This window comes from Corvus kubaryi, unplaced genomic scaffold (genome assembly GCF_017639235.1).
Source record: "Corvus kubaryi isolate FWS band 111438036 unplaced genomic scaffold, C.kubaryi_AGA036_p1.0 37387, whole genome shotgun sequence".
Lineage (NCBI taxonomy): Eukaryota > Metazoa > Chordata > Aves > Passeriformes > Corvidae > Corvus > Corvus kubaryi.
In genome coordinates, this window is record NW_024581129.1 from 12,977,013 (window position 1) to 12,999,366 (window position 22,354).

The following is a 22,354-nucleotide window of genomic DNA, read 5'->3' on the forward strand; positions in this document are numbered from 1 at the left end:
AGGAGAAAAATTTTATCCTTCAGGGGATGAAGAGGAGAAAGTGAAACATTCACAGAAACTGACACAGGTAATAGTTTGCAGTTCAAGAGTGAAAAGTAAAATTCTGGCCAATGCAATTTCCCTCCTTATTGCTCAGGTTTTGGGATAATTATAATGCTCCTGCAGTCTCAGGAAGGGAAATCCTTTACCAACAAAAAGCAGGAGGGGGGTGGCAGGGAAGCAGTCAGAAAAAAAAAAAAAAAATCTTTTCAGATTTTACCTATAAAAATGAACAGGGATTTAGAGACAATTCTCTCCTGATAAAGTGACTCACAACCTAAGCAGGAGAGTCAAACTTCTCCTGACATACAGCAGTTAACACACAACCCAAATCACACAGCTTCATCACCCCGCAGCACCTTTAGGCCCTGCACCGATACTGGTCCCAGTCCAGCCACAGGCACTGTCCCGAATGACGTGCCTCAAAGTAAGAGGGGCAACCAGTGCTAGCACCTGAATAGTCCCATGGTCGTGTTTTCCAGGAGAAATTAAACCTCCCCCAGCCCACTATTCAAGACCACGGACTGAAGTTTCATAATTTCTACCCACTACTGGTTAAAGCTAATAGTATTCACTGAATCCCTGCTTCCAAATCAGTGCCTTCCTTCTCATCCTACCTCCTCCTTCCCCTGCAGCACTCAAAACCCACGGCATTCACCTGCCCCAGGGACAGCAATAAGGCACCGGGTGGATAATGACACCTGGCACTGATGTGGTTCAATCGACCTGGGACGGTGACGGGTCCAGGGGTACCCGGAGGGATTGAGGGCACCTGCAGGGCAGGGGCTGCGAGGGGCAGAGTCCCATGGGGGCTGTGAGCGGTGCGTGTGAGACGGGGGCCAGGTACCCACAGACAGTGAGAGGGGTGCCAGGCCCCACGGACAGTGTGAAGGATGTGAGGGGGGTTCCGGGCCCCCACGGTGGGTGTGAGGGGTGCGTGTGGGGTACCAGCGCCACAGGGGGAGGATGCCAGGCCCCGGCGGAGGCTGCAGCGGGCGCGGGGCAGCCGCAGCCCCCGGCGTCGGCACTTACTGTCCTGCGCGGCGGGGTGCTCGGCGCCGCGCTGGAACGGGAAGCGGAACAGCAGCTTGTTGCCGCGGCTGCCCGAGCTCACCAGGATCACGCTGATGGGGCTGGTGCTCTCGCCCATGCCGGCTCGGCTCGGGCTTCCCGCAGGAAGGGCCCGGCTGCTGCGCCTTCCGCTTCCGCCGCGCCGCTACCGGCACCGGCACCGGCGGGGACAGCGCGGCCGGGCCGCCGCCTCTGCCCGGTGCCCCTGCCCTGTGCCCCTGCCCGGTGCCTCTGCCCGGTGCCCGTGCCCTGTGCCCGTGCCCGGTGCCTCTGCCCGGTGCGGCCCTGCCCCTCTATCCCACGGCCCGTGCCCACTGCAGCCCAGTGCCCCCAGTTCCGACCAGCACCTCACACACAGCTCTATCGCCAGGACAGCCCAGTGTTCCCAGTTCCGACCAGCACCTCACACACAGCTCTATCCCCAGGACAGCCCAGTGTTCCCAGTTCTGACCAGCACATCGCACCCCGTGGCCCCAGCCCCAGTACAGCCCGCTGCCCCCAGTTCCGACCAGCACCTGACGCATAGCTCCATCCCCAATACAGGCAAGTGACCCCAGTTCTGACCAGCAACTCATGCCCCCACGGCTCGTTCCCAGTACAGCCCAGTGCTCCCAGTTCGTATAAGCACCTCACCCACATACCCATCCCCGGTTCTGACCAGCACCTCACACACAGCCCAGTTCCCAGCATAGCCAAGTGTCCCCAGCTCAGATCACCACTTCACACACAGCCCCATTCCCAGTACAGCCCAATGCCCCCAGTTCTGACCAGCACCTGGCACATACTTCCCCTCAATCATCCCAGTGCCCCATGGACCCACTCCCTGTTCCACACACTCCCAGTCTATTCCAGTGCTTCACGTGCCTGCAACCAGCACCTTCCAGCTCAGCCCAGTGCCCCCAGCATGGCCCAGCACCCCCAGTTCAGGCCTGTTCCCAGAGAGCGCCTGGTGCCCCAGCCCTGGATCCCTCCACAGGGGCTTCTGGATCCTGGACTGCCCAATGCTGTTAGTTGGCCACTTTGGGTCATTTGTGGGCTTTCAGCCAGTTCAGTCATTAACTGCACAACTTTCCTAACAGCTGGTAGCAAAGAGCAGCAAGGGCTCATCACCCCCCTGCCCCCAGACCCCCCCGGGTTATCACCCTCATGGAAAGAATGGACAGGCACTGGAGCTGCCTAGGGCAGTGCTAGAGTCGCCATCCCTGGAAGTATTCAAAAGACATGTGGATGTGGCACTTTGGGATGTGGTTTAGTGGTGGGCTTGACAGTGCTGGTTTAATAGTTGGACTCGATGAGCTCAGAGGGCTTTTCCAACCTTAATGATTCTGTGATACCAGGGTGCCTGCAGCGGGGCAGCTGTGGAAGTCAGACCTGTGGGCTCCCTGTGCTCGTGGAAAGGCTGGCTTGGGCTTGTTGCTCGTGTTCACTTCACAGCTCTGATACACTCTGCCTCGTGGTTCCTGTGCTTTTACTCCTGCCTCTGGATTAGGAAGGGTTCCATTACTCCCCTGGCAGCAGTCTTGGTACTTCCATTTTTTTTGTGTTTAACCAAGATCAGAAGTTATCAGCAATTATATTTGAGGATGCCCTGAGGTTTTACGCAAATTCTTCTGTATTTCATTGCATTACTTAGATGCTTGGACACTTTCAGATATCCCCACTCTGGGTTTTACTCTGCGGTCCCCCCACGGACACGGGACAGAGGTGGGTGACTGAAGAGGGAGATGAGCAGCCCCAGCAGGGCGTAATCTGCAGGGCCATTCTGCACAAGGCCAGAGATAACAACTGAGCAAGAGAAGGTAATGCTGAGGGGAGAGTGTTGTCATGGGGTGATTAAAGACCACTCGTATTATCACAGCAGAGCATTCCTCCTGCACGAGCACTGGGCTGTCACGTTAAAATTTCAGTGTGTCTGCTTCAAAATATAATTTTACTTTCTTAAATAATAAATTATAGGCCTATCTGTCATTCCCAGCTCTTGAACATTTAGTTGTAGTTAGCCTTGTAGTTTAAAGCAATGGTTGCAAGTTCTTCAAGCCCTGGTAGGAAATTGAAGAGTAAAGCCAGGATTTAGACTCCACTTTTCAGACTTTCAAAATTTAATATGCTTCAAATATTTCAGAGTTAAAGCAAATGTATGTGCCCCTTTATCCACAGCATTCTCCTTGAGCGGAAAGCAGTCCCTGTGGATAACACTGGCCGGTGGAGAAAGTTATCCCTGATCTCACAGTGATGCCATTCAGCTGGATTTACAATCAGGGCTGCTGGAAATTAGAATCCCACTTTTACAATTAGCTAACAGGCCTGTTGCTTGCTTCTGCTGTTTAAAATGAGAAACTCTGGTAGCCAGCTTTTGGAGCAGATTTTGGATTAAAAAAGACCTACATTAATTTAAAAAAAAAAATCACCTTTGGGGATTTCACGACAAGATTCATGACCTGCCCAAGGGTGGACATTCTGGAACGGGTCTGTGGATCATCGTGAGAAGCAGCAGCAAGACAGGAAGGCAGGTTTGGTGGGGTTTCCCAGAGGACATATCTTCACTAATGCCCTGTCACATAGGAGCAGCAGTGGTCATGTTGTCCAGCTCTATGCATTCCTGAGGCCAGGAGCCCCCTGTCTCACTACCCCATGGGTAGCTGGAGCACTGGAAAGAGGAATTTGGCTGAGAGGTTCATGCAAAGCTGGAGACAGTAATTTTCCATGTTGTGTTGAGGATCAGGCTTCTCCCACCAGGCAAGTTCCTGAGGAGTTCCCACAACAATCCCCTGCACAGCCCTGATCCTGGGTGAGCAATGAACTCCTTCTAGCAAACCACTGTCACCTTTTGGCTGCTCTGGCTTTGTGATAGTGCAGGAGTAACTCTCAGAAAATGAATTCGAACTCCACAATGATTTCAGTGATGATGAATCCTCCTGTGCAGACGTCACTCTGTGTGCACACAAACCTTAATCCTGCAGTCACAGAGGACCAGTGCCCAGGTTACACAAAATAGGAAGGAGTCCTGATGGTCTGTGCCTTATCCCCGTGTTTATCTGGGTCACAGCTTGGTTGAGTAACCCCTGATTAAAAGCACTCTCACTGAGGAGAGCTTGGAGCACAGCCATGCAACACATCGTTTAAGAGGCAGCACTTTGGGGAGGAGGCAAAAACATTATGTAAATGGATATTTCACAACAGCATCTTTATTTTCAAAGTAAATTTTCTATGGGAAAAGTCCAAGTTTTGGAAATGTATGTAGCAAGGGATGATGAATACAGCCTCTCTTGATAATGCCATCCATTTAAGTTGTATAAACTAAATATCATGTTGTCCATGCCCTGGCTCTGCCTATGCTGTCAGAGGCACTTTGACTTGGAGACTGCACTGCTCTGCATCTGTGTAGCCAGACAGTGAGCTCTGGGTTTTCAGGGCATGTGTATGGCACTACCAACGGGAAGGTATACAAAGAGCCCTCTGATAATATTCCCTGTGGTAGAGCAATTGTCCCCCTTGGGTCTCAGATGAGTCTCCTTTTATATCCCCTCTTAAAGTGAGTGGATTACTCAGCCTGTGGTCAGGAGGACTGAGGAGGAGCTGTGGCACTGAACACAATCTGAAATTAAATCCCAGAAGAGTTGTTGGCATCCACAGAGGGGATGATAATTCAAGATCACCAAACCCAGCCAGGTTTGCAGACTCAGAGGCCCCCAGTGCTTTGTGCCTGCCTTTTGAGAAAGCCCAAGGTTTATTCTAATTGTGTGACAGATGGCATGCAGAGAGGCTTGAATTGGAGCCCAGTGCAGAGTACAAGGGATGGATCAGAGCCCTTCTGCAAGTGCCACTTGCCCCAGGAAAGTGGGGACAGCAGAGGATACAGAAGTTTCTGTCTGACCCCATCCCTGGTTCTTACCCCACCACTGGTTCCTTCCCACCTGAGCCCAGGATGCAGTGGCAGAGGCACAGCCCAGGAAAGTCGTGTCTATTTGTAGTGCATAGATCAACTCCTTCAGGCTATGGAGTCTACCTAGAGAGGAGAGACCTATCCCCATGTGACAGCACAGAAGAGATCACTGCCATACACACAGCACCTCAAACCCAGCACCTTCCCAGCAGCACAGCACAGCTCCCCGTGGCTCCTGAGAGGCTCCAAGGCCAGTGCACGGTCCTGTGGGACACCTGTACTTCAGGACAGGTATCCATAGGCTGGACATGCTCCAGTCCATGCATGACCCAAGGATCATTAGATCCCTAGAAGGGCTTTCCCCTTAGCAGGATGACCATGGCTGGGAAACACCCTCTGTAGCAGTGGGTAGTGCTGCTGTGAAACACAGACACATCTCTGGCTGAGACACACCAACCTTCTCCACACGAGTGTGTAGGGCTGCTTGGGCAGAGAACACTATCTGACCCCTCTGACAGTGCTCTGCACACAGCTGCCAGCTCTCAGTGGTGATGTCTGAGGCTGCTGTAGTTTATCAGTGTGGCAAAGAGATTTACCTCTGCTTTGGGCTGGCAGGATATTTATTCCCAGAGGTTCTGCAGCAACCATCTCCAGTAGGGTATTTCTTTGACACTTTGCCCACTTATCTGTGATTACAGACCTGTGCTGGTCTTCGTTTTGCTTGTTTGGTCCTTCACCCATCTAGTGGGCCCGTGCCCTGATGGTACCAGCCATCTGCTGTGGGACCAGGAGCTCCTGTGCATGTCCAGCACAACACAGCCAGCACCAATTGGGATGCTGAGGGCTGTTTTATGGTGCAGGGGACAATTAACAGTGAGATCACACAGTTAGAAATCAAAGGCGTGCAGTCTGAGGATGACAAAAAAAAAAGTCAGACTGGGCTTTCTCACACACACACTTTTTTCTAGCACCATACTCAATTTCACAAACTCTCTATTCCTGTATCCAAAGTGATCCTTACTACCAGTGCTGTTAAAAGCAGCAATTGTAATCTGGGTCCCTAATTCTTTGCAAGAGGCTGGCAAAGTGAAGTCCTGAAGCAAATGGAAAAATCTGCACTTACTCTTAAAAAAATCAGGATTTCACTTCTCCTCTGAACTACACTACAGACCTCCCAGCCTGTCCCTACCATTCCCTACAAAGCATTTTATGTGAAATATTGTACATGGTGCAGCCACATATACTGGAAGTGGCTGGGTCAGAAAGGCCCAGAGTCTTTTGTTCACATCTGTGAACCAAGGGAAGAAACACAGACTCCTCTCCAGGCTCCTTAGTATGCTGGAGTCCACATGCTCCTCAGCTTAAAGATGTGTCCTAATGCTTCATCAATGGAATTTTGCAGCATTATCTCTCTGGTCATGTATCAATACATGTCCAGACAATTTCTTTGGACCACATGGTCGCTAGGTTTAGAAGCAAGAAGCTGATAAGGCTGGCAGGCAAGGAGGGCAGTGTGCTGACCCTTGCTGAAGTAGCCAGTGCCTCTCGGGAGATAAGCGTCCCCCACTCCATGAGTGGGCCTCTGGAATGACCAATGAGTGTGGACAGGCACCAAGGTCTGCTCTCCCCTTCCCCTTTATAACCAGGGCTGCCAGGGTGGTGAGTCCAAACCTGCTCCGAGCCGTCACTCCAAGGGAACAGAGCCAGCACCTCCTGCACAATGACGCTGACCCAAGCCGAGAAAGCCGCCGTGGTCACCATCTGGGCCAAGGTGGCCACCCAAGCTGATGCCATTGGGGCAGAATCACTGGAGAGGTAAGGCCCCAGCAGTCCCCCAAAGAGGGCTTTGCTATCGGGATGCCTCTCATGTAGAACTTGGGTGAATGAGAGCAGGCTGGGACCGGGGAGACTTAATGGAGAGTTGTGCTGTTTGATATGTAATCTTCAGGAGTTATATCTGTGCTACTAAATGCTTCAAAATCTAGCAGTAAACCATGATTTTTTAAACAATTTAATAGGGTTTTGTTTCTCCTTATAGCCATACAGAAGAATTCATAGCCAGAAGCACTGGCGAGGAATTCAAAGTCATTCCTACTCGGTGTCCTAAACACCATTATCCCTGTTAGGGGATAAACTTGAAGCGGTTTATTGTACAAGTGATGTGCTTTCTCTTACAGTTTTTATCCATTAACAAAATAGTTATCCACCAAACTCACTGGATGCTCAGGTTTCATTGTTCCAGTTGGTAAGTAACAAACTGTTAGGAAACAAGACAGCTGGATCCCCTGCATGAAGCATGGCACAGTAGTTCAAAGTCTGTACCAATTAAGCAAGCTGGCACAAAAGGGTCTGTAAATATTCAGAAATTGTCATGTTATTCAAAGTGATTTAAATGCTATTTACAGCTCACTTGAAAGTATTGCGATCCTCCTTTCAGGATTCTGAGTACCACTCATATCAATTCTGGTTTGTTCATTTTAGTTTGAAGGTCCTGGAAACTTGGTTATAATATAATACAGGAAATTTGGTGACAATTTCAGGGTTTAGTTTATTAAAAACAAGACCAAACAAAACAAAACCAAACCCAAAACTACATTAAATTTTAAATATTTTTTAACACTTAATTCTTCTCTAGTATGTACAGATTAACCTGCTGTATAATCTGCATGTGCTGCAGAAGGTTTACACTGCGCTTGCTCTGAGGTTTTACCACCTCATACCATTTCTACTGCTGAGCACCTTCTTCTTGTTTTCCTCCAGGCTTTTCTTCAGCTACCCCCAGACGAAAACCTACTTCCCTCACTTCGATCTGAGCCAAGGCTCAGCTCAGCTCCGTGGCCACGGCTCCAAGGTCATGCATGCCGTCGGGGAAGCTGTGAAGAACGTTGATGACATTCCAGGGGCTTTGGCCAAGCTCAGTGAGCTGCATGCTTACATCCTCAGGGTGGACCCCGTGAACTTCAAGGTGAGTGAGCACAGAAACTTTCAGGGCTGGAAACTGCCATCACAGAATCAGAGACCACTGGTCATGAGGGCTAATGGCACACAGTCCCTGACTGTGCTGCACAGCCTGCTTCTCATGTGATTTTTAACCTGGGATTGGGTTTTTTAATGGAAGTTCTGGCCCAGTGCAGGCAAAGAACTACTCAGGGGGCTCCTGTGGTTTGTGTTAGACAGACTCAAATCTCTGCTGTTTTAGCTGTAATTCATGAATCTGCCTCACACCTCAAGCTACATCACCTGTCTTGAACAAAGTTTTAATAAATTATGAACAGTCCCACTTTGTTGCACTTGAGGAAGGAAGGAACACATGGAAGAGGGAGTGGGATCAAGCAGTGCCTTTTGCCCTATGCCAAAGACAGCTGTGCTTCTTCACTCCCGTCTCAGGCAGCAGCACTGCCTGGTTGGGACACGTAGTTGTCATCCCAGAGCACACTGGGCCCAAGGTCCATTGCAGACCCCTACACTGATACCTGGTACTCATTATGATGGATTTCATGCTGCTTTGCCTTACAGCTGCTTTCCCACTGTATCCTGTGCTCTCTGGCTGCCCGCTATCCCAGTGACTTCACCCCAGAAGTTCATGCTGCGTGGGACAAGTTCCTGTCCAGTGTTTCCTCTGTTCTGACTGAGAAGTACAGATAAATGGCCTCAACAGAGGGTGAGGGAGACCCATCTACATCCCAGCCCTGCTGCCAGGCTCTGGGGTATCACCCCTTCCTGGGCAGCTCTTTAAATCCCCCCTGCAGGGGCTCAGTCATCTGCAAAACCCAATAAATAATTCAAATGTGAGCTGTGGTCTCTGTGCTTTCATCTCGATGTGTTCTGCCCACACCTGACTGTTCAGGCAGGAGTGTTCTGAAATGTCTACACAATATGGAGGGGGAAATACTAAACTTTATAAATTCATGTACTAATTCATATACTAACAAATGTGTACTAATTCATGTGCCAGTTCAGTGGGGGTAACATAACATTCAGTAGGAGCAACATACCATTGAGCAGAAGCCCAGAATGGGCTGGAGCCCTGTGAATGCAGCTGCTCATCGAGGTATATCCACCACAGACTGTTTCCAGGCTGACCAGGAAAGAGTCTTGTACCCTGCCAGGACATTGAATGGATCCAGGCTTTTTGCTTAACCTATCCAAAACCCATCCCAGCCTGTTGGGAATCAAACCTGCATTGTAGTGCAGGGCATTGTCCTGTCACACTTCTCTCCATGAGGCATGGACATGGTATCTGATGTGCTTCATGCTGTGGGTTGACCCCACTGTGCAGCCACTGCACCCCAGCTGCCCACTCACTTCCCCCCTGCAATGGGATGAGGTGAAGGGCAAAGGAAGAATAAAACCAAGAAAATTTGGGGTCAAAATCAAAAAAACAAACATAAATAATTGTTTAGTAATTGAAGACTAAGTGGAAGCACAGGGAAGAAAACAAAACAGGGGATGCAAAGGCAATCACTCACCACATTCCACGGGTAGGCTGATGTTCAGCCAGTTCATGAGTAAAAACCATGGATAACCCCCCTAAAACTCCCTCAAACCCCTTCTTTTCCCTTTGATGGCTGAGCATGGTGTTATATGGTTGGTTAGTTATCTTTGGTTAGTTGGGCCTATCTGCCTGGCTGTGTCCTCTCCCAGCACCTCGAAAGCTATTCCCTGGGTGGGGGCAGAGTGAGAAACAGAGACAGTCTTGATGCTGTGCAAATGCTGCTCAACAGAACCTGGAACATCAGTGTGTTACTGGGGGCAGTTTGGCCAAAACCTAAAGCACAGCACCATGTCAGCTCCTGTCTCAGAGACTTCTGGCGTGAAACAAACAGTGGGTGCACAGCCTTCACCCTGCTCTGGTAGCCAGCCTGAGCCAGCACTGCAAGTGGCAGTCCTCATCTCATCCGTGGAGTTTAGGGACTGTGTTTGGACAAGGGGGAAAAAGGTGGTGTGGAAGCTCTCAGGACATCAAATGGTTCTAAACATGTCACCACAGCAGCTTTTAAAGCGTTCTGCATCCATGGATGTCAGGTAACCTGGAGGTTTAAATCCGTGACTGACATGCTCTGTCAGCATCTGGCATGTCCCTTACCCCATGTTTGCACCAACTCCTTCTTCCTACAGAGGCTGAGAGAAGGATGTGAGAGTCAGAGGAAATGGCCTCAAGTTGTGCCAGGAGAGGCTTAGGTTGGATATTAAGAAAAATTTCTTCACTGAAAGCATTGTCAGGCACTGGCACAGGCTGTCCTGGGCAGTGGTGGAGTCCCTGTCCCTGGAGGGATTTAGAAGATGTGTAGATGTGGCTCTTGGGGACCTGGTTTAGTGTTGGCCTTGGCGGTGCTGGGGGAATGGTTGGGCTCAATGATCCTATACACCTTTTCCAACATTAGTAATCCTATTACTCTAAAATTCTGTTATTGTATGACCAGCCACCATGTGCCCTGCGAGAAGTCCCAGCATTTATGGGGAGAGGCAGGAGCACACATGGGGATGGGAAGAAGGGAGGGAGTCCATGACTGAGAAGCATGACAGGATGGACTTTGGGAAGACCATGAACCAAAGAGGAGGTTGTTCCCTGCCTGGGTTTCTCTGGGGGGGCTTGTCCATGGCTCCTAGTCAGAGGCCATGGGGCTCTTGGAGCAGAGAGGGGCTGGATGTGCCAAAGTCTGGAGGGGACCAGGGACACTTGTGGGACCTACCTCAACACCCTCAGAGCCAAGGAGGACCCTGGCCTATCTGTGGGGAATGATGGATCACAACAGGAGGTTTGAGAACATGCCAGCCAGGGTGGAAAAGGCTGTGGCACGCATGGGACATGCCCAGGGCTGCTGCTGTCCACGGGGCAGCCTGGTAAGGTGCTGCCCCCAGCCCAGTTCTGGTGTTGGGCTGGTGCAGCAGGGCAGGACAGGCAGCTGGGCCCCCCAGGGGCCTCCTTAGGGCAGGGCCCCCCGAGGCATCTGGGCCCCTCCAAGACAGTGCCGCAGCCGCTCCCACAGCCCAGCCATCCCCTTGCCCCTCAGTGTGATAAGATAAGGCTGGGTGGAGGTGCCAGTGGCTATAAGAGGCGTCCCTGCAGGTGCTGCTGCTACCAACCCCTGCCCACTCTTCCAGCCGCCACCATGCTGACTGCCGAGGACAAGAAGCTGATCCAGCAGGTCTGGGGAAAGGTCGGCGGCGCCGAGGAGGAGATCGGAGCCGAGACCCTGTGGAGGTACAGGCCTGGGGACCCCATGGGCCAGGGGGAGGAGGGGGTGGTAGCCCCACGGAGGGGCCAGTGTGGTGGGTCCGGCTGGGGTCAGCAGCACTGACTGTCCCACTCCCCCAGGATGTTCCATTCCTACCCCCCGACCAAGACCTACTTCCCCCACTTCGACCTGTCACAAGGCTCTGATCAGATCCGTGGCCATGGCAAGAAAGTGGTGGCTGCCCTGGGCACTGCCATCAAGAACCTGGACAACCTCAGCCAGGCTCTGTCTGAGCTCAGCAACCTGCACGCCTACAACCTGCGTGTGGACCCCGTCAACTTCAAGGCAGGCAGGGGATGGGGATGGGGACGAGGTCTGGGGACAGGGATCAGGATGGGGAGGCAGGAAACAGGGGATGGGGGACAAGGAATGGAGACTGAGGGACAGGGAGTGGGGGGCAGGGATCAGGGTGGGAGGAGGGGGTTGGAGGACAGGGAATGGGGAGGGAACTCAGAGTGGGGAGCAGGGGATGTGGGACAGGGAGTCTGGGACAGAGACCGGGATGGGGACGTGGGGGCTGTAGTGGCGGTGCTAAGCCCTGTTTTGCCTTGCAGTTCCTGGCTCAGTGCTTGCAGGTGGTGCTGGCCGTGCGCCTGGGTAAGGAGTACACCCCCGAGGTGCACTCTGCCGTCGACAAGTTCATGTCGGCCGTGGCCGCCGTGCTGGCTGAGAAGTACAGATGAGCTGTCAGCCGTGCTCGTGTACCATCAATAAAAAAAGACTCCTTTGCTGCAGTAACGCGTCTGTTTGTGCCGGGGCCGGGGGCTGGGCTGGAGTGTGGCAGTGCTCCTGCCGGAGAGAGGGGGCTGCGGGTGTGGTACGGGAAGGGCAGCGCCAGCCCTGGGCTCCCTGGGTGTCCCCCAGGGCCCTGCTCGCTTCCAACCCTCCCCTGCATGGGATGCAGCTGATGGCAGGAGCCAGGGAATGGAGCTCTGCCTGCATCCCTCCAGGGAGCAGGGCGAAGGCTGCGCCAAGACAAACGTGATCTTTGCATCCCCTTGAAGGATACCGGGGGGTGATGGGGGTGTAGGATAAATCCTGCCTGTCTCCATCTATCAAGATGGCTTTTTAGGACTTTATTAGGGAGCTATGTGCTTGCATGAGCTCCAGAAGCAATCAGAGAATTCATGGAGAGAAAAAAGTCCACCACAGATCATTAAGCACAAAGCCTGTTCTTGGACTCAAGCTCCTGAGCCACAAATCCCAGTCAACTGCCAGGGAAAAGCCTCCACACTTGCCCCAGGTGTCTGCTCTTCTCCTGGGACCTGGGCAGGGGAGGAATGGGATGGGCAAATCTGCCAGTATAGGGACACTGGTTTCAGGACTTTTGAGCCTGAATTTTAAAAAAATCAGTGATCACAGGTGGTGGGCTATGAGATACTAAACTAGCCCTGGGTTTGCTCTGTGCTGTGACACCAGAGGGAGGAGATGAGGTCCTGCAGGAGAGAGGTGCCTGCGTGTCCAGGTGCGGGCAGAAGGCAGGCGGGGGCACGCAGGGATCCTGCCTGCTCACAAACAGGCCTGGCAGTCCCAGACCATGGCAGCCCCTGCTCCTGCAGGTGAGCCCACAGCACTTATGCTCCATCCTCAAACACACCCCAGTCCCCATCCCAGTGTGCTCATGTGCGTTTACACCCATTTGGTTTTGTGCCAGCAGTTTGAAGGGCTCTGCTACCTTGGCAGCTTCCCCCATGCACACACATGCAGCAGACACTGCCCTGCTGCTGCTTCCCAGAAAATCAGCCCCCCCGGCCCTCCCTCCCCACTCTGAAGTGGTGCCAGACCGAGCTAATCTCCCCTAAACACAAATGATAAGAACCTCAGCCATGGAGGAAACACGGGTGTGAACTATCACCTGCTGGTCTGCGCCACCTCCCGAACCTAGTGCAAGCTCTGCAAGCCCCCTCACCCTCCTTGTCTTCCTCACCACCTTCATCTTCCTCGTCCTTGTTACATTCCTCACCTTCCTTTGGAGCACACAGGGCTCACGACAGACCACTGTGGTCCCTTGTAACTGCCCAAAGAGCTTGCAGCAGTGCCCAGTGCTGATCCTGTGGCTCTGCCAAGTGTCCTCCCTGACTGGAAGTCAGGGTCCCCCAGTGCCCCACAGCACCAGGGCCAGCACAGACTGTGCAGGAGAGGGGGCTGGGGCAGGGGAGCTCCGGGGTCTGTTAGCAAAGAGATGTACGTGACTGTGGTTCAAGGAGCAGGTCACACACTGTGGGGTGGTGTGGGATACACCGGTGTGAGGTGTCCTGAGGAACAGGAGCAGGGAGTGCAGTGGGGCAGCTGTGCACAGGGACTGTGTTGCATGGCAGAGGGCTGTATAGGGACAGCACATGTGTGTGCAAGGACGTGTAGGTGTCAGCTGGCAGTGCGTGGAGGGGCACTGTGTGTCCTGGGGCAGATCAGGGGTGTGTGTGCAGGCTGTTGGGTGGTCAGCCTGTACATGCAGGTGCACAGGGGGCTGTGTGTGGGTGTGGGGCACAGCCTCCCCCCTGCTGCTGTCCCAACACCTGACCAGAACCCACCCAGGCTGTGCCAGGAGCACCCAGCCAGTGTCCCACCCCACGCCAGGAGGGGACACACACGGGCTCCTCTGCCAGTGCCAGTGCAGACCCTAACGACAACCCATGCCAGCCCAGGCACTACACCTAAACCTAAACCTCATCCTAACCCCAAGCCTAACCCTGCTGTCATGTCAGCGTGTGTCCGTGGGGCAGAGACCACCCACCTGCGCTGGAACAAGCCCTGACCGTAACCCTGACCCGACCCCGCGGTGCCGAGGCAGAGCCCCCCCGCCGGTGCCGGTGCCGGTGCCCGGGCGGAGCGGGGCGGGGGAGGACGGGCGGTGGCCCCGCCTGGCCGGGGTCCAGCACCCCCGGGACCGGGGCGGGGCGGGGCGGGGCGGGCGGAGCCCCAGCACCGCATATAAGGGCGGCGGCGGCCAGCGGGGACACCCGTGTTGGGGCTGCCGAGGCAGAGGTGACATCATGGTGCTGTCCCCCAACGACAAGAGCAACGTCAAGGCCGTCTTCGGCAAAATCGGCGGCCAAGCCGAGGAGTATGGCGCCGAGACCCTGGAGAGGTACTGTGGCCGTCCCCAGCGTGACCCTCTCTCCTCTCCAGCCCCGACTCCCTCGCATCCGCCCCCTCTTCTCCCCATCCGCAGCTGTCTCTGTCCTGTGCCTCCCTGTCCCTGACTCACCCGTCTCTGAACCGCTCTGTTCTCCAGGATGTTCGTCACCTACCCCCAGACCAAGACCTACTTCCCCCACTTTGACCTAGGAAAGGGATCTGCTCAGGTCAAGGGTCACGGCAAGAAGGTGGCGGCTGCACTGGTCGAAGCTGCCAACCACATCGATGACATTGCTGGTGCCCTCTCCAAGCTCAGCGACCTCCACGCCCAAAAACTCCGCGTGGACCCTGTCAACTTCAAAGTGAGTGTCTGGGAAGGGGTGTCCAGCCCTGGGAAGGGATGACCAGCCCAGCTCCCCTCCTGCACGCCTTGGCTACCCCCTTGCCTCATTCCCTTGCTCACCACATCGTTTTGCCTTTCAGCTGCTGGGCCAGTGCTTCCTGGTGGTGGTGGCCTGCCACAACCCCTCTCTCCTGACCCCAGAGGTCCACGCTTCCCTGGACAAGTTCCTGTGCGCCGTGGGCACCGTGCTGACTGCCAAGTACCGTTAAGACGTGTACCGTGGCTAGAGCTGGGCCCAACACACCACCAGCCCTCCAACAGCGAGCAGTCAAATGTTCTGAAATAAAGTCTCTTGCATTTGTGCTCCAGCTCTGGTGTCCTGCTCTGTGTGCTGCCTGCGGGAAGGGAGCGGGAGGGATGTGCTCTGGGGGTCTGAACTGGAGGTTCCCCCACCAGGTGGGTACATGGAGGAAATGGGCTCTGGTTTTGCTGTCCCTGAGAGGAGGCAGCATCTGGGGGGTGGTATCCAGCAGGCAGACGCCGCTCTGCTGCCGTGGGGCTCTGGGAGCAAGCAGAGCATTCCTAGGCACCAGTGGAGGGGAGAGACTGGAAGATCTGGGGCTCCCTGCAGCCCCAGACTGTCCCACCAGAATTCCACGCTGGAATCCCCTCTTGCATCACCAGGCCTGTGCACCCTTGCTCAGGACAAAGTGTTGGAGGGCATCTCCTCCTGGAAATGTTTGCAGGAGACACAGGAGTACAGGGGCTCCTGGCACCTGTGACCCTCTGCCCGGTGGCAGCGTGAGAACACCCTGAGGACCTCCCTGTGCCAGGACATCTTTCTTTGCACACAGGGCCGTGCAGTGGTGGAAGACTGCTTCTGTCTCCACCTAATGCCCCATTGCTCGGGTGTCTCTGTGGAAGGGTCCTGGGGAGCTGCAAGGGGAGTAGATGGGGCTCAGCTCCAGATCCAGCAGTGTGGGGTGGGTAAAGAGCACAAAAAGGAGCCCAGGACTTGTGCTGCTGTCTGTACCCCCCCAGGCCTTATCACAGCCCACAGCAGGGTGGCCATGGTTGGGGGCTGATAAAGGAAAGTCTGGGCTCTGCTCCAGCTCTGGGTGTGGTGGGAGACTGGGCAACAGATAGTCCCAGGAGGCTACAACCTGCCAGGTGCTGAGTAAGGGCTGGAAGGTCTTTAGTGAGGGGGGAAGGTTCAAGGAAGCCCCAGGGTGGCTCACAAAGCCAGCTAAGGTTGCCACAAGGTCCTTTGATCCTTGGCATTGGCAAGGATGGACTCTTCCCTAGTCCCATGGCCTCCAGGCACTGTCAGTGAATGCACAGAGACAGGAGAAACTCCAATGACTCCAAAGAGAGAAGGAGGCCCTTCAGACCCTGGGGTTTCTTCTGCAGTGCACCTCAGGCATCATGATCTCACATGGCCACTGTACTGGCACCTGTGACCCACTGGGCATGATGAGGAAGGGAGGAGAAAGCTGCACATGGCATCCCTGGGCAGTCTGGTCTCCCTTTGTGCAGAGCAGGTGTTGGAGCAGGTTCCACCCCTCCAACCAGGAACATCACCCAGGCAGAGCTGTGGGCACAACTTCCCAGGGATCTCATGGAGAACCAGGATATGGTGGGGACTCAGGGCACACAGGTGTGCAAGGAGGTGTGAACTGGTGTGGAAAGCGTTGGGAAGAGCCAGCATCAAATCCAGCACGGGCTTGGACTCCTGCTAACTCAACCACTAAGGGCCCTCAAGGTCCTGAGCATGGTGGGTACATGAGACGAGGTGTAAAAGTGTGGGGACAATGTGTGTGTGAGGGGTGAAAGTGGTTCCCAGCTCGGCTTTAGCTCCTGGCTGCTCCCAAGCCGTGCCGTGACCTCAGGCAGGACACGCCGGGTGGCAGTGGGCAGTGTCCTGCCTCTGCAGCCCTTCCCCAGGGTTCTGCCTGGCCAGAGGACCGCTGTGCTGCTGTTGTCCCAGCCATTTGTCCCTGCTGCCACCAGAGGGGGACCTCCAGCCATGGTGCTTTCCCGGGCCCGGGCAGAGGGTGCGCGGGCTGGGGGAAGCGGGGCTGCTGCGACCGGGCTTCCAGCCAGCCCCGGGTCCCGAGTGCTTTGGTGCCAGCTCGGAGGGGGGTGCAGGACCCCTTCCCATCAGTCCGTGTCCAGCGCTGAGAGTTCCAGCCCCGAGCCCCTTGTGCCTCCTGGCTCATAGCGCAGGGGCTCCCTTCACTGGGCATCCCTCGGTGACCATGGCTTCGTGTGCCCCAGGACGCAGCCTGCCCACGGGACAGACACGCTGGCCACAGCTTGGCGCTCCCTGAGCTGGCATCCCTGCCCAGCTGCCTTGGGACCCACCAGCACCACAGCAGCCACGCTCTGGAGCGGGGCAGGTCAAATATTTGCCCCAGGCTGGTTTTGCAGCTGGCTTTGCTGCAGCTCCAGTGCTGAGGAGGGAGTTGGAGGCAACTTCTGCATTGCCACAGCAGCAGCAGCAGCCTGAAACAGCCCCAGGTGATGCTGAGGAGGTGGATTTGGAGACAAAGTCCCCTGATCCAGGCCACGGCAGCACTCAGGAAGCCGAGTCACACCAGGCAGCTTCAGCAGAAGAAGGAAGATGAATATCTCCAGGTCATGCCCGTTTTGATGTCTCCACTCTCTGCAGGCCTTTCTCAGCTCTCATTTATTCTTGATGGACAAAGCACCCAGGGTTCAAAGATACCCCAGAACAGCACAGTGTTCTCTCCTGTGATGTCACCACGGCAAGTGGCATCTCAGAGCTCATTTTTATTGAAAGAGGAGATAAAATGACATCAGGAAATGAGCTTGATGGTTATGACTTACCTGATCACAGCACTTTCACCCTCCTCTTGAGGGGCTGCAAACAGCATTGTCCAGGTAGTTTGGATTCTAATCTTATTGTGTTGGATAGATAGTCATGGCCCTAGAGAGGGTGTCCTGGAAAGGGACACAAAAACGTACTTCTGGAGGAGGTCAAGCATCCTAGGGGAGTTTAACAGGAATTCTCCATGAATTTTCTATCTTCCCACTGCTTCTCTGCTAAAATTTGATCTAGCAAACAAGTAGTGGGAAGATGGAGAATTAATTCCTCACTGGAAGGTGATCTTAGGAGAGCAGCTGAGCGATCCTTTTGCTGGAATGAGGAGGGAAAACATCATGTGTTTTACAAACTGTTCTTGTTTCTACATCCCATATTGGAATTCAATATGGCAATAGTGTAACCCGTGAGTGGTGCAGCCAATAGGTCTTCTGCTTCTTTGCTGTGTGTTTGGACAGCCACTCTTTCCTAAATGTCAGATTTTCCCTGCTGAAATGATCTCTCTGATTTGCCTGGATCCTTTTGGATTTTAAGCCAGTGTTTGCATCCTCTCCAGCTCAGGAACATCTGAGAACTTAATAAGGACATTCTCCACTACAACACAAGTTATTGATGACAGAATAGTGAATAATAATGGTAAACAAAGAACTGGAATCTGTCAAAGAAGGAAAACAGACTCATCTGAAAGGATTCATTCCTGGCAATGGCCATGATTATTACTCATCTCTTTCTTTGATTAAAAGTCCCACTGTTCGGCTTTTTTTAATTGAAGCCAACTGGTTTGTAGTTCCTTGGTTTCCTCCTTTTACCCTCCTAATGATAAGAGACACGATGGTCTCGTTTCTGTGACCCCATCCCTCTCCCTCTTTTCCCAGAGATATTGCATGTTTGGAGGTGGCTTCCATCAGTTTTTGAGGTAAAGGGGATTTTTTTTTTCAGGCAAGCAGTATGAAAATAAGGAATGATTGAAATATACTTTAATTCAAACTTTTTGGGATTCTCCCACCTCCTCCATTGGCTGTTTTGGCAGTGGAAAAAGGAAAAGTGGTAGAAGACAGAAAATGAGCATTGATTAGATTTTCACTACAAAGATGGAAATTGAATAGAAATGCAAAAATTTTCTTCCTGCTGGTTGCCCTGTCTTCCCACCACACAGCAACCACCTGGGAGATTGATTTTGCTTGGAGATGAGATGATAGGCAATGCTCTGCTGGTAACATTAGTACTTCCTCTCTCCCTGTGTTGTTTTTCTGTATTTTTCAGCAGCAGGAGATGCCATCTGGGGAGGGCACAGCTTTGGTTGTGTTCCTCCAGCTCCCACACAAGCAGTAATAGCAATTCCAGAGGGTACATTCCAGCCTGTTGCCTTCAGCATCTGTCTGTTGACCTGCTGCTGCTCATGAATTTGCTCTACCTTTCATAAACCTGCTGATCCTATTTGTTTCCACAACCTCCTGTGGCAGTGAATTCCAGAAGTTCATTCTCCCACCTGCTCCAAATAAAGTCCTTTTTATCCATTTGGAACCAATGTACCAGACTGATCGATGGCCTCTAACTCATCATGCATGTGCACCAGGTCCACGTTCTCTTTATGATTTTGTAGGGCTGGCATGTTTGCTCCCCCTTCTCCAGAGAAAAATCCCAGCCTCCCTGGAACCCCCTCATAGTGCAGCTACCCCATCCCCTTGATCTCAGTTATCCTGCTCAGGGCTCTATGTCCACAATGCTCTTACATCCTAAGAGGTCCTGTTGTGATAGGACAAGGGGTGATGGTTTTAAATGAAGAGGTTTGATTTAGATTAGATACAGGGAAGAAGTTTTTCACAATGAAGGTGGTAAAACATCGGCACAGGTTACTCGGAGAGGTTGGGATGCCCCATCCCTAGAACCTTTCAAGACCAGGTTGGATGGGGCTCTGAGCAACCTGACCTACTGGTCACCCCATGGCAGAGGGGGTGAGTTAGACAACCTTTAAAAGTCCCTTCCAATCCAAATTATTCCATGATTATAGGATTCTATGATCAGAGGCCAGACCTGCACAGATGTGGGTGCACCAAGCTGTTACACAACAGGCAGGAGGTGCCCTCTTTCTTATTTTGTAAGCCCAGGTCCTTCCTGATGACATCACCGTATTGTGTTGGCTTTTTTTTTTTTTTTTTTGCTGCACATCAAGGCTGCAATCTTGGTGAACCATCAGTGAGGACCCCAGCACATTTTTCCTGAGCTGTAATAGCCAGTTTAAGTTCAGCCTCCTCTGTTTTAGATCATATTTCCCTATCCAGGTCACCCTCTTTATCTACACTGAAAGGATTGACCTTCTGTTTTTCTGTAGCACTGGGAGCTGCACATAGCAGCATTCCACAGAGTACATCAAATATCCTTTCAGCAGTCTCCTGCAGTAATGGAGCATCATCTGACTTTTCTGTCAAAAGCTAAAACTCTGCAACTCTAACAGCAGATTTTTGGTCCCTAATCCTCGGATACAGTTCTTCATTATACTCTTCCTTCCCCTGTCACAGTGACTTCAAGTCAAGCTGCTGGGTGGACACAATTCAATGAAGATCTACCTGAAGGTAGTTAAAACAGAGAGTTTTCCAGTCTGTGCCACTTTTTTTACTCCTTGCACTGGGATCAAACAGAAATAGGGGATCAGACTGTGCCAGCTCTGTGCTCTCCAGAGACTTTTGCACATGGCCAAGAGGATCCCAGCTATGGATTTATGGAAAGCAATACAGCAAAATGTACATTGCAGCTGCTCATCCAGAAAGCTTTTAGACATCCCTCAATAGTTGAGAAGCTGAGTGCCTTTATTAATAGTAGAAATATATTTATCAAAATTCATGGATCAGCACTGTTAAAGCTCCATAAATCCAATTTGGACAGGCCACCATTATTTATTTTTCCAGGTTGTTGCCTCAAAGAGGGATACTTATAGTATATAATCCACACTTTTCCACAGGCCTGTTTGAAACACTGTAGGACATGCACTCTCCAGAACAGCATCTTCCTCTTTTGTCTGACTTCCTAATGAAGGGCTGCAATTTGGGACTCTTGCACCAAAGAGCAAGAAGCAGAAGTGGTCAGCCCTAACCATCACAGGGACACCGACACCACATTCAGAGAGTCACTGAGTCACACAGACGCCCTGGCCCCAGCATGGCCACGGTCCCTCAGGCATCAGCATAAACAGAACCTCCCATGTGGTTTTCCGAGTCCTGTGGGTTCTTGATGCCACACAGGATGAGGCAGATACCTCTGCAGCTGGATCTTCTTCCCGCCTGCAAGTCTTTGTGGTCCACCTGCAGCACTGCCTGTGCAAGTGGAGGAAGCTTCAGCTTCCCCAGCTCCAGCTTCAGCCCCAACTCCGGCTCTGCAGCCAAAAGGAGACCCTCCCTGGCCCAAACTCACCCCTTCTGAGGCTGCAAGGCAGCTTAGCCAAAGGGAAAAGGAGCAGCCCAGACAGTCACTAAGCCAATGACAACATTTGCATGTCCCCATGTATTTGGGGCAGCTGTCAGTCTGGAGGAGGCATGTCCTACAGCATCCATCCACACAGCTACAGTGAATGCTGGAATGCTTTACTTGGGAACAAGCAAGTCCAAGAGACCCAAGCTGTGAAAAAAAATAGGTATTGTAACACATAATGGATCTGACTCTGTGTTGTGCTAGATAAGCTTAATTTATACTCAGATCTTTGACATTGAATGTCTTCTTTTTTTCTTTTTTAAGAGGAAAATAACTAGAAACAGCATTTCAAGAAAGTAATTCATAAGAGCTGATTGGAGATGAGCTGATATCTCTAAAAGTGGAGTTGAAAGCTAAATTGATGTAGAATGAGGATGGAAGGGTTTATTTTTTTTCCTCTCAGAAGGAGAGCTCTGAAAATTCAAGGATAGTATCACACAGGGGCAAACGGAAATGAACAAGCAGTGAACAAATTGAAGCTGGAAATTAGTGGAATGGTCCTTTTCCATCCCTTGAGCTTATGTGCTCAAGCTTCTGGGCTGACTTCAAGGAAGTCTCCTCCTAAATCAGATGAGGACATTGCCAGCTTTGAGCACACAGCCTGCTCTGACTGGGATTTTGGTGATGTCAGAGCTCCTAGAAAATGACACTCAATTCCCCAGGGGATTTCCTTCCCATGCCCCAGGAAGTTATTACAAAGAGTAATATCCTGTGAGAGCAAGAGGCAAAGATTTTGAGCTCCAGAAGTAGAAAGTCCATCTCCAGGGAGCTTGTGGTTGACTGGAAACAGCTCCGAAGTCCTCAACTAAGCTGACCCGTAAGGGAGTGGTGGGATTTTTGCCTGAGCAAGGACTCCAAGACTGTCCCCAGGCTGCATTATTCTGCTGGAGAACACATCAGAGGGAATCCCAAGGAAAAGGCATGTAAAAGAGAAAATCCTTGACTCTTTTGAAATCAACTGGAAAATCAGAATGAGTTGACCATGCCTATGAAAGCCGCATTTCCCGTGAGTCCCATGAACGTGGCAGATACATGAGAGCAGAGAAGGCAATCGGACTTTCCAGGAACCAGTATAAAACCACCCATGAGTTTGAAGGGCTGAGCGTCCCCAGTGCTTTCCCGTCTGAGCGAGGGCACGGTGTGCTGTCCGGTTATGACCGAGCCATGTGAAAGTTTGTGATTTCAGCTTAAACTGATCTCAAATTACCACCTTCCTCGGCCTTCAGAGCGCTGAGAAGCAAACCCAGGAGCACCATCGGCACCACCCCCGGGCTCTCTCCCCCGTGCCCGGGATGCTCCGACTCGAGAGGCGCATCCCGGGGGCTCCCGGGATGGAGCGGGGCGGTGCGCTCCGGTGCGAGCTCCGGCCCCGCGCACCGCCGGAGCTCCGC

General features: G+C 52.6%; 4 protein-coding genes across 10 annotated transcripts in view; 3 read left to right on the top strand and 1 right to left on the bottom strand.

The window, feature by feature from the left end:
- Window positions 1-1,236, bottom strand: part of NPRL3 (NPR3 like, GATOR1 complex subunit) — a 41,631-nt gene extending 40,395 nt beyond the window's left edge. For 4 of the 7 annotated variants that reach the window (XM_042036938.1, XM_042036936.1, XM_042036937.1 and 1 more), the window contains exon 1: window positions 1,072-1,232. In XM_042036938.1, the coding sequence (XP_041892872.1) occupies window positions 1,072-1,189 (118 nt within the window). In that variant the 5' untranslated portion in view covers window positions 1,190-1,232. Of the gene's footprint in view, window positions 1-1,071 lie in introns of all 7 variants that reach the window. The other 3 variants (XM_042036939.1, XM_042036943.1, XM_042036941.1) reach the window with 2 other exon arrangements.
- A 1,667-nt stretch (window positions 1,237-2,903) lies between these two features.
- On the top strand, window positions 2,904-8,785 carry LOC121668807 (hemoglobin subunit pi). Its single transcript, XM_042036946.1, has 3 exons — window positions 2,904-6,808; window positions 7,754-7,958; window positions 8,510-8,785. Exons 1-3 carry the CDS (start codon window positions 6,714-6,716, stop codon window positions 8,636-8,638), a joined length of 429 nt encoding a protein of 142 aa, XP_041892880.1. The 5' UTR covers window positions 2,904-6,713; the 3' UTR covers window positions 8,639-8,785.
- Window positions 8,786-11,049: 2,264 nt separating this feature from the next.
- Window positions 11,050-11,966, top strand: LOC121669064 (hemoglobin subunit alpha-D). The gene is made up of 3 exons (XM_042037542.1): window positions 11,050-11,198; window positions 11,313-11,517; window positions 11,787-11,966. The coding sequence occupies exons 1-3, from the start codon at window positions 11,107-11,109 to the stop codon at window positions 11,913-11,915; spliced, it is 426 nt and encodes a 141-aa protein (XP_041893476.1). The 5' UTR covers window positions 11,050-11,106; the 3' UTR covers window positions 11,916-11,966.
- A 2,198-nt stretch (window positions 11,967-14,164) lies between these two features.
- Window positions 14,165-15,021, top strand: LOC121669016 (hemoglobin subunit alpha-A). Its single transcript, XM_042037445.1, has 3 exons — window positions 14,165-14,320; window positions 14,468-14,672; window positions 14,794-15,021. Exons 1-3 carry the CDS (start codon window positions 14,226-14,228, stop codon window positions 14,920-14,922), a joined length of 429 nt encoding a protein of 142 aa, XP_041893379.1. The 5' UTR covers window positions 14,165-14,225; the 3' UTR covers window positions 14,923-15,021.
- The last annotated feature ends 7,333 nt before the right edge of the window (window positions 15,022-22,354 follow it).